Raw genomic sequence first — 16,895 nt, 5'->3', positions numbered from 1 at the left:
CAACTTAGAAAATGTTAATTTATTCTGCGCAAGTTAATAGGTGGGTCATTCTATATTGGCATTACAAAACATGTTTGTCATATATCATTTTGGTATTATGTTGGGTTAACAAAGTGAGTCAAATCAATATGGTCTCAGGTCATGGCGTAACGTGAGATTTGTATGTAGAAGTGCACACTTATGCATTTGGATATTGTGAAATATGATTACTTTTTATAATATGAACTGCTTTAGAACATAAAGAATACAAAAGTTTCCGGTTATATCTTATAGTAATGGAAAAGTAGGGACTTAAAATGTTTAACCATACCTCTTTCTTGAAATATTGGATTGATTTCTTATCGAGCATTTCTCATTTAATTTGTCAATGCAAACTTATGGTCTTGGTGATGCATATGTTCTTATGTATCTCTTCTAAATGTCTCAGTTATCATGGGAACAACGGACAAACCTTGAATTGCAGGGGCATGAGTTTGATAGAAATATAGGTGAGGGAGATATTACTGAACCTTTTATTTGACACTTTATACACATTATTTCTTCATTATTCTTGGTGCAATAGTGAAAGACTTCTAACTTTTTTTCTTTCATTTTTATTGGTGTCATTTTTTATTTCTTTTGAAATTTCTGAATACCATTTGTCATAATGTGCTTCTGTAAGTTTGTTTTCTCTCAATTATACTTTTAAAAGCTAATATTAGATTTGGTTTTATAACCATTTCATACATGGTGATATTAAGTTCATTGTATGTAATTGAGTTCAAGATATGGGTTTTAAAATTGTGTATTGTAGATTGGTGACTGCTATTGACTTCTCGGATAATGCCAAGTCGCTAACCAAAATTATAAGGATCCTATACATTGACAAGTGTCGGCTAGAAGGTATGCAAGAAAATTTTCAAGTTTCTTTCATTATAAGTTGTTTTTTTGAAGATTTTTTGATTGTTGGCCTACCTTAATGTAGATGATTAGGTAAGACAGAGAAAACGATATTGATTGTGCATGACACATTAGCTTAGCATGAAATACAGTTAAATGACATGAAGCACCTTGCATAAAAACTAAATCAAATAGAACATCATATAGAGTGGATCATATAGACAACCCATGCAAGAACAACTCAACATATCCCCAACACCTTATGTTTTTGTGTGCTTAAATGGGACTTGGCCTTTTGCGTTATGGGATCTACCAGGGCACTCCCTGTGGTTTATAGCAATTCATTTTCCATTAAGAACCTCTACCCTATTTTTTGGGTCTAATGACTCTAAGGTAAGGTTTCTTGTATTTTTAGCACATCTCAAAAGAACTTTGTGCATTGCCATCTTTATATTCCTATTTGGCCCATATAACTTTTGAACTGGGTTGACATAAGTTAAAGGTTGTGTGCTCCAGGACATGGAATACTCAGTGGACTATTATTTTTCACTCCATTGATAGTAAATATTCAGGTTAGATTGTATTCAAATTTGTTAGATTTATGATTTATCAATTCAAATTTTATTATATGGATGGTATTATTGGATTGTATAACGAACTCAGATCAGCTAATAGGGATTACACATTGATGTAGGTGCTTTATCATGCAACCATGGCGAAAAAGAGGAAAATGCAACTGAAGTGGTGAGATATGGAATGGTGGATGAAATGAAGGCAACTGTCAATACACCTGAGACATAGAGTGCGCCATTGTGAACGACAAAAGTGGAGAAGATGAGATGGAGCTAATTAAATATTTGCCCGAGGGATTAAGAAGGGACATCAAGCGATATCTATGCTTGGATTTAATCAAGAAGGTAACACAAATTACTGTGCTTTGATGTAGCAGTTGGTTTTGAAGTTTGTTACACATTGTTGAATTGTTTCCTACTCCATGCAGAATGTTGTAGGGGTTCTTGATGTTTGAACTTTTTATTTACGTGGCAGTCTCTCAAACTTACAAGTGCATCTGGCCGCCATCATAGTGATAGCTATAAAATAGGATATCTCCTTCACTCTATTGTTTCAAAAGATTCTTCTCTCAGCATATTTTTAGTCAAGCATTTCTATAACAGAAAATGTCTTAACTAGAGATGGAAGCCATGGATCCTTCTAAAAACATCTAAACCAGCACCCATGGCCTCAATATTAACTTTCTGCAAATAAATTGTCACGGTTGAAGCTTTCTGAGGATAACTTGCTTTCATGTTAAATTTATGTACATACTTAAAGCTTGAGTTTTGTTTTAACCATCGGTTCGTATTGATTCTAATCGAGTTATTGTGTGGATTTTGCCTCCATACGTTGATGATTGTATACTGATATATAATTAGAAGACCAATAAATTAAAATTAATTGTAAGCATTCAATATTGTCGTCAACTATGTATGTAGTATGTGTAATGCGCTGATTGAATTGTGTGTCATGTGTCTTTTATCTTTTTTGGGTATCATGTGAAATTGGTTTTACATGTTCTCTGAATTGGATATTGAATACCCTATAGCTATTATGTCTATCGAGTAGACACCATATAGCAATGCACAATATACATAAGTGGGTATTGTTGTAAAAGAAATAAGGTCTACATTGTTTTGAAGTAAATAGTATTTTATGGGGTTGTGCTACATGTAGAACTACTTGGAAGCCAGAAGGGCACAAGAATCTGTCTTAGAATGGTATATATAACTAGGGACTATCTATGGAGTTCGATTGAGTTGTCTAGAGAATTATAGGGTAATGAATTGACAATTGGATTTGTGACTTTAGGGATTTGGGATGATAAGAGTGAGGATTTGTGGATTGATCATCTATAACAAACCATGTGCTTATTATAAGAAGCGCTTGGGAACCTATTCAATTACATACTCATGCAATGGAGGCCCTACGAGATAATAGGAAGCATCAGGTGACATTGTTAGGGATACAATCGCTTGGAATTTGGGTCTTTTTGGTCCTGTATATATCATTTTGGGTAGCTTAGATCTCAAACATAAATCATACACTGTTGTTGGAAGCACTTTCAGAGACCAAATACCTATATATTAATGTGTCTAAGAAACACATAGATAATCCGTTCTAAACACTTGCAACTGACCACTACATCTTCTTCTCGAAGGAGCTGAAATATTTAGATTGGGACAACTCAAAGAAGTTATAATCACAGATGGCATATGGAATGACCTCATTAACTAATGACTAATTTAAGGTAGTTATTATATCATTTTGTAGATCACATGAATTACTACATCTTGTTTGAACTTTTGTATAATCACAAGCTCATCCAAAGTTGAAGCCTGCTTACTAAATCAACCAAAGGTAGACAAGTGAATAAGGACAACTAATTTCTTCCCTCCTTCAGGCAACTAACTTGTTATTTTTGCATTTTATCTCAACAAAAACATTAGCTGTTAAGTTTGCTTCAATTAACCATTAGGGTTATCTGATAGTTTTGTTTTTCCAAAGGACTGAAGACATTGATTTCAATGGGCACTAATAGTAAATTAAGTATCTATTTGCCTTATTTTACAGACCACACTCCAAATATTTGTCTTTGATGGTCTTCAAATATTAATCCCTGAGAGGCTTTTCTTGTGTGTTTTGGGAAAATGGGTATTTAAGACAATCTTGATTGATTTAGATACTACGCGAATCTATTGCCATTATGTTTGTTAGTTGTTCATGTAAATTAGCTGACTATATATGCTTTAATATCAAAAGCATTGTCATTGTTTAAGGCTCTAATTTCTAACGTTAATTAGTACATTAGACTACCAAGAGTTAACAATAAAATCTCAAGCTAATAAAAAAATGGCAGGTAATTCTGAGATATTAGCAGAAAATCCGAACTTTTGTTTATTAGGATTTAGGAAACCAGTGGATATATTTGACGTGCGAACTTACAGGTTATAATGCCCTCAGGCTTACCTTCGATGCCAAATGTAGATCACGAAGAGAACCAGGTGCTACATTCTTGATAAGATTCTGTGTCTGAAAGCATTGTTCAGGTAACCTTTTGGTGTAGTTATTCTCTCTTTAAACTTTTCATAGTGGTCACTTTGTTTTTTATCCTATTAACTCCTTGTTTTTTTATTGCATTAGGTGCTCAAAAATTGAAATCAGGAAGACTACAACAGCTGTCAAGCCCATGTCCGAGAAAAAGATTAAGAATATACAGAGGTATGCATATCTTTTGAAACTAAAATTGTGTGCACCATTTAATTCAATTAATCGCAATGGGCCTTTGTACATTTCTCCATCCACCACTTCTCACACTTTCCAAACAGCAACCAAGTGTCCTATCCTAATACAAATGCAGGTACAATAGATCAAATATCCTATACCAATAAGAAAGAGGATTGATATAGATTATAGAAAAAACCAAAATGCATAATTCCGAAACTCACATTTATTATAAATTCGAAAAAAACATAAAAAATAAAATAAAACTCTATAAACATGAAAAATGGGGTTTCTCATGGCTCCAACCGAGTAAAGTCTCAATTTACTCTCCAACTCTCATCTAAACGAGTTCATTCTCGTTTAGTCAGAGTCCATGAACAATTTGCAAATTAAGGTTTGATTGAGCGTAATGTGTTCTGATCCTTGATGACTTTTTTGCTCGATTGGTTTAGTTAGTTCAAAGCGGTGAATGCCTTTTTTTTAACATTTGGTTGTTACCAAGGTTGAATTTATTAAACATTAGGCTTGAAGAGCCAAAATATTATTGCATCGCCTTTTTATATTACAATAATGAACCTCTACTTCTACTATCTTTCTTTATTTACAAAAATAGTTGATATACTGCATGGATATAAACTTATGAGAAAAAAAAAACATGTTGATGGAAAACCAAGTGATTCCCGATTTTATAATTGTAAGGGCGTTAACATTGATGATAAAGAGAACGTAAGAGTCGTAGACACAACACTTGATTTAATATGTGAGATACTGCGTGAGACAGTTTGTTGTTACCATAGACAATTTGCAGGGATTGGGATTTTAGAATTTAGAATTTTTGATATGTTGCTTGCAGGTGTGACACCAAAACTGGAGGGAAATCCTAAGGGTGTCACTTATCTGTTGGAGTTTGTATGATTTCTAAAAGAATTCACTAGAGGGAGGGGCTCCAAACATTCCATTAACTGGGTGATGAACGTAATAAATTCTGCTTTTTTCAGTTAAGGTTTATGTTATGCTCTATTTCGGTTAGCAGTTGGCTTTTATTAAGATTTTATGCATTTGAATTGAGTGAATATATATGCTAGGAGATGGCGTATTAGCTTAACCAGTCAGAATTTGTTTTTACCAATGCACATAATAAATTTAATTTGAGTTCTGCTGAAGTAGGAGTGAGTTACAAAAAAGAATGTTCTGAACGTGTCAATTTCATTAGTTTCCTATGCCGGGTTCTCAATATTTTTGTTGACACATGTTTACATGAAGTTGTTAGATGTCTTTCAATATTTCCGACTGTAATGCAACTATGATATCGATGCTGCATTTTAAATTGTCTACAATTATGTGGAATGCTTTAACAAAAAACATGACGTTCCAATAGTTAATTACATTCTATGTATAGTGCTGGTTTTTTTCCTATATCTTCTCCATCCATTGCTTCTTCCATGAGGACCATTCACCTGTATTTATAATTGGTCATTTAAAACTTAATGTATCCTACTTCTTTTCCCGTTTTTTCTTTTTTTCCCCAATAATTATTGAAAAATGTACTATATAGCTGAAGTTAAGCCTTTTGGTGTCACTGTATAAATCACATTCCAAAATTTTCGATGTTAATAATTTGTGGATATGAAATCTCGTGATGTATTGATGTGGAATCATTCCAGTAAGAGATAGCTTAGTGTTTTCCTTTTCTACTTTTCATTTAGGACAACAATGAAATATGCTTGTTGGCTGCGGAAATTTGAAACTGAATGATATAAGCCTCTCCTTTGAATCCATATGAAGCTGCATCCAATCTATGAGCTGCACTCATTCTTGCATTTCTCACTATCATTGCAATTGCCTTACAATGTGTTAGTATTGTTTACTTTTTACGTAAATCTGATTTGGAACTTATTTTAAATGCTCCTAGTCTCTGTCTCTGTCTCCCGATCTGGATCTTTAGCTCAATGGAAGAGCACTTGAGTGTGGAAGTACAACTCAAGAGATGGTGGTTCAAATCCAATAAGTTCCTGTTTTGATAATGTGAAGCTTTCTCAAACATCTGCACTTTCATTTTAAAAATTGTCAAAACTTTGTCATAACAACAATGGTTTTATTTTTGTTATTTTTGATTGGGCTAGCTTTACACCACAAGTTTTCTCTGATTGCATATTAATGTTTGATTGCTTTTCTGAAAATTACAATTTTCTAAGTTTATGCTTTGTTGATTTGTTAATAGTCAGCACAGAATTGAAACTAGGGCAAAAGCATGTGAAATTCTTCTAATATTTTGTTACTCGATATTATTATGCACTGTATTTTCAGTTCAATTGTTGAATCAAAGGAGTTACGAAAATTCAATTCAATATTGAGTTCGATCGATTCCACCTACCATATGCTGATATGCTAATGTATAGGTGTAATAGGTACTAAAACTTTTGTGTAGCAGTTTTGGTAAGCTTTAGAGACTATGCTTAAAAGTTAAGAGCGTTGTGGTACATATTCTTCAGCATGCCTTTCCTTTTTTCTTATATTTCCACACGCCCTGTTGATAAAGTGTGGGGCAATGTATTCGATGCATATTGGGCATGTATTCTGTTTTTCTTTTTTCGTTTGTCTAAACGAAGCTAACATTGGTCCTTGAGCATTGCCTTATACTGACTTTTTTCAAAAGGTTTGCAGACAGTGAAAGAAAAGTTCATTCGTTGTCTGAAGCGATCAATCAATGGCAGCTACTTCAGCTTCAGTTTTCAATCCAGCATTAACTTCAAATAAGCACCCGAAAGAGCCATCGCATGTTGCGTTTATATCAAATCTTAGAATGTCCACTTCATGTTTAACCAAGTTTCAACTCAAACACCTCTCTCCCTCCTCAATCCCATCACAATCCCCACGAAACCCTATTTGTCCCGCCGCCAACCCAACATGTTCTCCGTCCGCAACCACTGCTACCACCTTCCATGGTCTCTGCTATGTCCTTGGTGATAACATCGATACTGATCAAATCATCCCTGCGGAGCACCTAACTCTGGTCCCTTCCAAACCTGATGAATATCGCAAGCTTGGATCTCATGCCCTCATTGGTCTTCCCTCTACTTATGAAACTCGATTCATTGAAACAGGTGAAGTCCAATCTAAATACTCTATAATCATTGGAGGAGAGAATTTTGGCTGTGGGTCATCGAGGGAACATGGCCCTGTTGCACTTGGTGCTGCAGGGGTCAAGGCGGTTGTGGCGGAGTCTTATGCAAGGATATTCTTTAGGAATTCAGTTGCGACTGGTGAAGTCTACCCATTGGAATCGAGAGGGGGAGGTTGTGTGATGAGTGTTCTAATCGGGTGATGTTGTTCTTGTTGAGCTTTGCGGAAAACCTTCTGATTAATCATACTACTGGAAAGGAATATAAGTTGAAGCCCATCGGAGATGCAGGGTCTATTATTGATGCTGGTGGGATTTTCGCTTATGCTAGGAAGACTGGGATGATTTCTTCTGCAGCACCTTCTTAAGGTTTTACTAAAGCCCATTGCTTTGGTTTCTATGGATGTTTACTAATGAGCATGAAAAATATTGGGTTCTGTTAGTTGCTCATTTTGGTGTTGTTCAGTTGTTCTTTGTTGCTCTTTTTAAGCTTTTGTTTACAGACTTCAAGGGTCTTGCTTTTTGTAATACTAAGTGTCTTTCATCTCAAAATACAATTTGTTTGTGTTTTTGTATTTTTGGATTAGATGCATAATAAATGCATTAGTTTGTATTTGTTCTGCCTATGCATTTTTCGGATTACAATTTCTTTGTCTATATATGTTCTGCATGTGCATGTATTGTTTCTTCACATTCTTGCCTCTTCTTTTGGATACTTGGGCTACATATATAAATTATTTCAAGTTTGGGGGATGCAGCTCTTAGTCTGTTACTGTTCTGTTGAATATATCAAGAGTCTATCAAGAGTGTATCAAGAGTTGTGATAAGGATAGATCATTCTCTCTAAATTTTGGAGAGATCAAGACAAATAGCCGTTGGATGGAGAAATTCCTTCTCGAGATCGAGGTTGTTGCATGGCCCACAACTGACAAACCACACCAAACCGTATGATTATGTCATCCAACGGCCGATATAAAGTGCGCACTAAATTTAGAGAGAATGATCTCTCATTATCATTTGCATATATCAAAATATATTGCCTTAAGTTATAAACATTGTTTAATGGTGGAAACATTGTTTAATGGTGGAGCAACAAATATACAGATTTTCATTCGATAATATAGAGTAGTTGGAGGTAAAATTAACTCAACTAAGGAGTGCACATGGGAAATAGAAAACTCAATTAGGTGAAGTAGTGAATATGTTAATCATTAGGTGAAGTGTCACCCTGTTTCTATTGTGATTCTCTTTGTAATCTTTAACCTGAGTGAAGTTGCTTAACTATGCTTTTTGGAATAGAAGTCAATGGGAGCTTAGTATCTCTCCCCATGATGAGTGCAATTCCCTTTCCCTACCGGCCTACCGCCGTACCATACAAAAATCAGATTATGTCCGAGTTGATGGAGTGTTGGAAGCCTTTGTCAAAGAACACGGCTCAGCTAATCCTGCAACTGTCTGTTTTAGTCAATATTTGAACCATACAAACATTTGCTAAAATGACTCCTCTTCCTTGGGATCATAATCATGTGTGAATTTTGAATTCGTATATTTATCTAACCATTTTGTATCTTTTTTTAAGAGTTTCGTTGTTGGTTCCAGATTTGGGACGTACTTCCCATGCTCTCCTAAGTTGGGAAGACTTGTGCTACTCTTATGAGGAAGGAGGACTTGGAATAAGAAACGTGGCAACTGCAAATCATGCGGCAAACCTTTGTCATATTTGGAATCTGATTAGCAACAAGAGTACCTTATGGGTGCAATGGATTCAGAAAAACAAGATTAAAGGGAGGACCTTCTGGCACATCCCAATTCCTAATGAGTGCTCCTGGAGCTGGCGCAATATTTCGAAAGATAGGATGCCAAGTTCATTGCTTCTCATGTTATAGGCAATGGGCAAAGCACTAGTCTTTGGTATGCCCCTGGCATCCTGCTGGTATTCTTAAAGACCAGTTTCCACTTGCTTTGATTCATGACTCTGAATGCGGACTTAATGCAAAAGTAGGAAACCTTACAGAGGATGGGTGTTGGAATATACCACGGCAGTTGCAAGTGAATTGTCCAGACTTGGCTGCTCAAATAGAAGAGGATGTTCAGTTGGGCTCGGGTGATGATGAGGTGGTATGAACGGTTTCATTACGAGGAGATTACCAATTAAAGGATACATATGAAGGCATTAGAAACACAAAGCAACCAGTGACTTGGCATACCATGGTGTGGTTCAGTAATAAGATTCCACGGTTGTCTTTCATCAGTTGGCTAGCATTGAAAGGAAAGCTGAAGACGCTGCACAGAATGAAATAATGGAAAGTGGTTCAGTCTGAATTGTGTTCTTTGCAATCATGGGGTGGAAACAGAAGAATATTTGTTCTTCCATTTTGTTTTCTCACAATATGTCTGGCAAGGTTTGATAGCTAGAGCTGGCTACAACAAACAGAGGAAGCAATCATGGCAGAAAGAGTTGGATTGGGTACAGGCTAAGAGCAAGGGGAAAGGAGGAAATCAGGATGCCTTGAGACCGATACTTACAGGTTTCAATGTTTCATATACTGGACATGGAGGGAACGAAACACAAGGATATTCCATAATAAATTCGCTACTGCAGCACAAGTGTTGGATCTGATAATGAAAGATGTCAAGACCAAAATACACTCAATCAAAATCAAAATGGATCGGAGGAGGGCCCCGAGAGAGCAAGGTTCAGGTCTATATGGAATAAAGACACAGAAGTAGACCTGAAATCCCAATTAAGTGTAAATGGCAAATGGTGAAAGAGGGAATGTTTGTTCTTAATACTGACGACAGTGTAGAAGGTACAAGGGGACAATGGGCAGCAGTTCTAAGAGACAGTAATGGCATTGTAGTTGCCACAACACATGGAGTTTCTGATTATAACTCAATAGCACTGGTTGAGATGCAAGGCCTAGAACTCGGACTCAAGCTAGCATTACTTCATGACATTAGGAGAGTGACAGTGCAAACAAATTCAGCGAATGTAGTATCTTTCGTACAGCAGGAAAAGTACCCATGGCAAGGCAAGTGTAGCGACCTAATTTATGATGGCCGACGGTCCGGCGGGTGATGGATTCAGAAAGAGGACATGCAGTGGGGTGAGAAGCATTTTATTAGGGCCGCGGACATAGGAGTCAAGTATGAAGGCTGAGAACCGAGGACTGACAGTGTAGAGCCGCAACTTGAAGGGATAGCTGACCTAGAATTGTACCATCAGGAAATGTGCCCAGCAGGAGCACGGGAAAAACCCTGGGGTCGTACGGGAACCCTCCACGCGGCAATCAATGGACCGAGAGATGGAGGGACAGGTGGATGGCCTAAAAGAGAGATGAGGGATTATAAATAGAACAGGAGAAGAGGATAGGAGGATAGGTCACAACATTTGGCGCCGTCTGTGGAGACAGAGAGTGGAAAATAGTGAGATGGCAAAAAAAAGAAGAGTGGGTCGACCAAAAAAGACGACGGTCGCCGAGATGGATGTGGAATCAGTAAGGAGTGAAAGGGAGGAGCAAGGTAGGGAAGAGACAGTAATGTCAGAGGCGGAGGAAACAAGGTTGTTGCATGAGGAGATAGCGAGGTTGAGAGAAGAAAATGAGGGGTTAAGGAGAGAGAAAGAGACAATAGAGGAGTCGGAAAGTCGGAAAGGGAGGTGTCGAGAGCAGAGAGAGAGGAGGAAGGGGGAACAGATGCGGAAGAACAGACGGTGGTGGGGCTCACCAAGGAGCAAGTCAGAGAAATGATCGCCAGCAATCTGAAGGCTAGTCTGGAATAGGCCAAGGGCATGGGAGGTGCGGCGAGTCAGGTGGTGGCAGGGTTGAACCGCAACCCACTGGCGGACTCGATCTGGAAGTCGGAGGTGGCGAAGAGGTTCAACCAGCCAAGGTTTGAGAGGTACGATGGGACTGGGGACCCCGCTGACCACATTCATCACTTCCGGCAGCAGATGCCATTGTGGCAGGAGCCGCGGTATGACGGGCTGAGATGTATGATGTTCCCGGCAAGCTTAAAAGGGGGAGCATCTGACTGGTATTACAGATTACCTTCTAAGAGTATTAATAACTTTCAGGAGTTGGAGCAGGCATTCATTGATCATTTTATACACCAGAAGAAGTGTGTTGTGGACATCGCGGCCTTGTTCAACGTAAGGCAGAGGTCCGCTGAATCGGTAAGGGACTTCTTGTGTAGATTCAAAGTGGAGACCTTGAAAGTGGAGAATCTGGACGAAAGGACGGTGGTGATAGCTTTCGAGAGAGGATTGCGTGCGCCCGGGAGCAAGGGTACATGAGTCGGTAGCCAAGAATGAGATTGCAACATTATAGGATCTGTACCCGAGGGTGGAAAAGTACATCAGGTACGAAGACACCATGCAGAAGGAGGTGAGAAGGCCAGAGAAGGCGGTGTTATCGCTGGAAAAGGGCGAGGGGTGTCGGCGATATGGGTCCTCGGACAAAGGGGGCAGCGGATACCGAGGATATTCGTCGCGGCCCAAGAGGAGCAGAGAAGAGGCTAGGAGGGAGAGTCTAGACAGAAAGCCCTATCGCGAGGTAGAGCAAGTGCCACTGAACAAGTTGTTGAGCAAGATACTACCGTTGATTCAAAATTTGCAGGGGTATGAGGGTCCGCGAACCAAACCAGTGGAGGTACAAGGCAAACCCTATTGTGCCTATCATCAAATACACAACCATGAGATGGACGGCTGCTATGCGTTAAGATGGTTGATTCAGAGGATGATAGGAAAGGGGTTGTTGAAGGAGTTTATAACAGAAGAAGAGAAGGTAGAGCAAGCACCGACCCAGGGGAGGATATTGGGGACGATCAACGTGATCTTCAGTGGAGAGGTATTGAGCCACAATGCACACCGAGACAGAATACGGCGGGCGGCGAGCATACAACAGGTCCATGAATCAGCAGGGCATTCGCGGGCGACCTCCTGGTCCACGAATGGAAGGGGAAGTATAATGTTCACCGATGCGGACCTTCAGGCCATCGATTCCCCGCATGAGGACGCGCTGGTGATCACAGTGGCGATGGGAAATTACATGATAAAGAGGGTGTTAGTGGACTGCGGCAGTGCAGTAGATTTATTGTTTAGAGGGACAATGGAAGAAATGAAGATAGAAAGGAAGCAGTTGAGACCCTCACCAACAAATTTGTATGGGTTCAACGGAAGCATGACAGAACCTTTAGGGGAGCTTCTGCTCCCAGTGATAACGGGACCCGTTACAGTGTTCTCGAGATTCAAGGTGGTGGACGCCGACTCGCAATACAATGCCATCCTGGGAAGGAGGTGGATTCACGAGATGAAAGCAGTTCCCTCTACCTACTACCAAGTGATTCGATTCCCTACCCCTATCGGGGTATATGAGGTTCAATGGGGATCGGTGTCGCCTAAAAAAACGATCCACCGAGTGATTGAAGAGATTGATCTGCAGATCAGAGGAAGAGACTTCGCGTTCCAGGAAGAGGCATGCATAGCAATTACAGTGCACCGTTGGGGAGAGGTCGGCGGAGTTAACAAAAGGACCGAAGACCTTGGATGAGATAGAGGTAGTGAATTTGGGGGAAGGCGACGAGGAGAAGTTCACATCAGTGGGGTCCAGTTTGTCTGAGGAATGGAAGGTTAAGTTAGTACAGTTTTTGTCTGACAATAAAGATGTGTTTGCGTGGACGATTGAGGAGGTCACCGGATTAGACCCAGAATTCGCATGCCATAGGTTATATATGAGGGAAGACGCTAAGCCAGTAAGACAGAAGATGCGAGGAATTAGACTGAAGTACGCCGAAGGAATTCGCGAGGAGGTCGCGAGGTTGAAGGTTGCAGGTATAATACAAGAGGTGTCGTTTACCGACTGGTTGTCAAATGTGGTCGCGGTGCCTAAGAAGAATGGCAAGGTACGTATGTGCGTCGACTTCACTGACGTGAATTCAGAATGTCCCAAGGACAGCTACCCCATGTCGAGAGTAGACGAGCTGGTGGATAGAACTGCAGGGTTTAAAGTGTTTTCCTTAATGGACGCATCAATGGGATATAACTAGGTTGCCATGTATGGGCCAGATCAGGAGAAGACAGCCTTCATGGTGGAAGGCGGTACATATTGTTATACGAGAATGCCGTTTGGATTGAAGAACGTCGGGGCCACATTTCATCGGCTAGGGGAGAAAATGTTTGAAAGCAAGATTCGAAAGGGGATTGAGATTTACATAGATGATATGGTGGAGAAGAGCATGTCGGAGGAAGAACATTTAGAGGGTTTGAAAGAGACGTTCAATATACTGCGGTCGTACAATTTAAAGCTTAACCCAGAGAAGTGTACGTTTGGCGTTACTATGGGGAAGTTTATGGGATACATAGTTACTTACTGGGGAATAGAGGCCAATCCCGAGCAGATAAGAGCCCTAGTGGAGATGTCGTCGCCTCAGGACGTCAAAGAGGTGCAGAGACTTGCAGGAATGGTCGCGGCTTTGAATAGGTTCATCTCAAAGTCATCAGATAAGTGTAGGCCGTTGTATCGGTTGCTGAGAAACACTCTGGATTTCGAATGGACTGCGGAATGCGAGGAGGCGTTCCAGGAGTTGAAGAGTTATCTAGGTAAGGCTCCTCTGCTGTCGCGACCGGAACAAGGAGAAAAATTATACTTGTATTTAGAGGTCACAGAGTATGCCATTAGCTCAGTACTAGTCAGAATTGTGGGTAAGTTAGAAAAGCCGGTGTACTTCCAAAGTAAAACACTGCTGGATGCCGAGACCCGGTATAGCAGAGTCGAAAAAGATGCCTTGGCATTGGTGTTCTCTGCCTTGAAGTTGAAACCATACTTTGAAGCACACTCTGTAGTGGTGGTGACAAATCTGCCTTTAAAGCAAGCATTGAAAGCAGAAAAGTCTGGGAGGATGCTGAAATGGGCAGTAATGTTGAGTTCTTACGAGATACAATATCATATCAGAATAGCGGAGAAGGCGCAGGCGGTGGCAGAATTCTTAGCAGAGTTTCCAACGGAGGATCCCACCTGGGGAGAAGAGATGATCATGGAGTCGGAAAAAATCATTGAACAGGACTGGTTGGACCCCTGGGATCGAAGAAATGGGTGGAGAGTGTTCGCTGACGGGTCAGCCACAGACACTTGCAGTGGGATAGGAGTGGTGTTGGTCACGCCAGAGAACAACAGAATGGAGTTAACCATCCCCGCGGCATCCAATAATGAAGCAGAGTATGAGGCGGTAATAGCGGGCATAAGAATGGCAGAGGATGTGGGGTAAAAGAACTGATAGTGTATTCGGACTCGAATTTGGTAGTGTGCCAGGCAAACGGGGGGGTTTGCCGCGCGATGCCCGCGGATGGTAAAATATTTGAAAGTGCTGCAAAAGAGGGCCACCAGGTTTGCAAAGATCAAGTTCATACATTTGGGTCGCGGCGAGAACAAACATGCCGATGCCCTAGCATACGTGGCTGCCACAATTCCTGAGTCTGAAGAGAGAGTGATAAACGTAAAGCGATTGGAGAAACCTAGTACAGAGGAAGTGGAAGAGGAAGGGGCTGAGATATGTTAGGCGGAGGAGGAAGAGGGGGGTTGGATTAAGCCCATCAAGAGTTTTTTGTCTGGGGACGTGGTGAAAGATAAAAAGGAGAAAAAGAGATTGGAGCAGACTTTTCGGAGGTAGGTACTGATAGAAGGGGAGCTGTATCGAAAGAATTTTAACGGGCCTTTGTTGAAGTGTCTCGGGCCGAAGTTAGCCCTAGAGGTGCTGGCGGAGTTACATGGGGGAGACTGTGGAAGTTACTCAGCGGGCAGAACAACGACGCATAGATTGATAATGCTAGGCTACTTTTGGCCACACATGAAGAGGGATGCCGTGAACTACGCTAAGCGATGTGAAAAGTGTCAGAAATTTGCTCAGATGATCTTTGCGCCAGCGGAACCACTACATAGTGTGTCTAGTCCGTGGCCTTTCGCAATGTGGGCAATGGATATAGTGGGTCCGCTGCCCATGGCTATCGGCAAAATGAGATTCATGTTGGCGGTCACAGATTATTTCACCAAGTGGATCGAGGCAGTGGCCCTACAACAGGTCAAGGAAGCTCAAGTGATAAAGTTCTTGTAGGAGAATATCATCTGTAGATTTGGGTTGCCATATATTATCATAGCGGACAATGGAGCCCAGTTCACCGGATCCAAAGTGCAGGCGTTTTTACAAGCATACAAGGTGAAGCAGGGGTTCTCAGCTCCGTACAATCCAGAAGGCAACCGGCAGGCAGAATCTTCTAACAAGACCATTATGAACAATCTCAAAAGGAAGCTAGAGGATAAGAAAGGCGTGTGGGCAGATGAATTGAGTCATGTTCTCTGGGCATACAGGCAACGTCTCGAACGTCAACCGGGGAAACTCCCTTCTCTTTAGCTTACGGAGTCGAGGCCGTGATTCCCTCGGAAATGGTGGCAGCCACAACGCGGACAAGAGCGGTGGAAACAGGACTGAATGAGAGCATACTGGCAGTGGATATGACTTTAGCAGAAGAGAGAAGAGACGCGGCGCGAATCAGACTAGAGGAATATCACCGCGGCCTTCAGAGACGTTATAACAAGGGAGTCAAGCCGCGACAGTTCAGAGTAGGGGATGCCGTGCTGCGACGAGTGACACACAGTACCAAGAGAGAGAATGACGGAAAGCTGGGACCGAACTAGGAGGGGCCCTATACAGTGGTCGACGTAGGAGGAGCTGGTACTTACAAGCTGCGAACAGCAGAGGGAAAAGTGCTAGAAAAGCCATGGAATGTGAGAATGTTAAAAAATTCTATGCTTGAATGTAATGAAAGTCCGTGAAGCGACATTAATAATCGGAGCTGTTTGTAAATATATAATACAATGGCACTTTTGGGGAGTAAATTTCGCCCTTACGCATAAATGTAACAGTCAGGCTAAACATGGTTTGAGGGAAAGAGATGCCCAAGGACGAGAGGTCCACCTCAAATTAGAGCCGCGGATCCGGGAGAGCCATCCGCGGAAGAAAGGCATACGCTGCACCCGGGGGCAAAGAGAGAAGCCCAGCGGTTGGCGAAGCCACTCCAAAAGAGAGGTCGCGGTGGGGATGAGCCCTTCGCGGACAAACTGCTCAAATCGTGTCCACGGCAGGTTGAGCTACCCCGATGGACCTCATAGTCTATGAGTGCCTGTGAAGTGAAATGAGATATTCACGAGTGAGAGGCTTGGGTCACACATGGGGGCAAGAAGAGAGAAGGCCCCAGTGTAGAGACTGACAAAGGGAGAGAGAGTAGAGATGGAAAGGGATGAATAGCAGCATTTCAGTCAAAACAATAACTAAAGCCAAGGGATCATACATATAATGTGGGGGAGTGAAACAGTTCCTAACCAAACAAACACACAAGTAAAAAAGAAAAGAAAAAATAATAACAATGGCACACTTAGTCGGAAAAGTTAGTTACAAGACAGCTAGTAAAATGACAGATAGCCAACATGGGGGCTAATCTAAGTTCGCAACAAGTCTTGGCCGAGGGTGCATGGTCGAGAGCACTCGAGGACATGGCCCGGGAGGTGGCCTCACAAATAGGGTCTTCGGGCGCCAGCAGATCGAGAGTGGCAACATCAACCGAAAT

The 16,895-nt window shown here is 41.1% G+C and overlaps 2 protein-coding genes and 1 pseudogene across 2 annotated transcripts; all 3 read left to right on the top strand.

The window, feature by feature from the left end:
- The first annotated feature begins 6,745 nt into the window (after window positions 1–6,745).
- Window positions 6,746–7,688, top strand: LOC147480714 (3-isopropylmalate dehydratase small subunit 1 pseudogene; annotated as a pseudogene).
- Window positions 7,689–11,069: 3,381 nt separating this feature from the next.
- LOC147480713 (uncharacterized) lies at window positions 11,070–11,573 on the top strand. The gene has a single exon (XM_086578732.1). The coding sequence runs from the start codon at window positions 11,070–11,072 to the stop codon at window positions 11,571–11,573; it is 504 nt and encodes a 167-aa protein (XP_086434858.1).
- A 79-nt stretch (window positions 11,574–11,652) lies between these two features.
- LOC147480712 (uncharacterized) lies at window positions 11,653–12,828 on the top strand. Its single transcript, XM_086578731.1, has one exon. It carries the CDS (start codon window positions 11,653–11,655, stop codon window positions 12,826–12,828), a length of 1,176 nt encoding a protein of 391 aa, XP_086434857.1.
- Window positions 12,829–16,895: the final 4,067 nt, after the last annotated feature.

This window comes from Coptis chinensis, chromosome 8 (genome assembly GCF_015680905.1).
Source record: "Coptis chinensis isolate HL-2020 chromosome 8, ASM1568090v1, whole genome shotgun sequence".
NCBI lineage: Eukaryota > Viridiplantae > Streptophyta > Magnoliopsida > Ranunculales > Ranunculaceae > Coptis > Coptis chinensis.
This window is presented reverse-complemented; position numbering and strand designations above follow the sequence as displayed.

Bases quoted from the DNA above. Each gene is read 5' to 3' on its own strand.
- LOC147480713 (XM_086578732.1), top strand. From the start codon at position 11,070: ATGGGAGGTGCGGCGAGTCAGGTGGTGGCAGGGTTGAACCGCAACCCA.
- LOC147480712 (XM_086578731.1), top strand. From the start codon at position 11,653: ATGCAGAAGGAGGTGAGAAGGCCAGAGAAGGCGGTGTTATCGCTGGAA.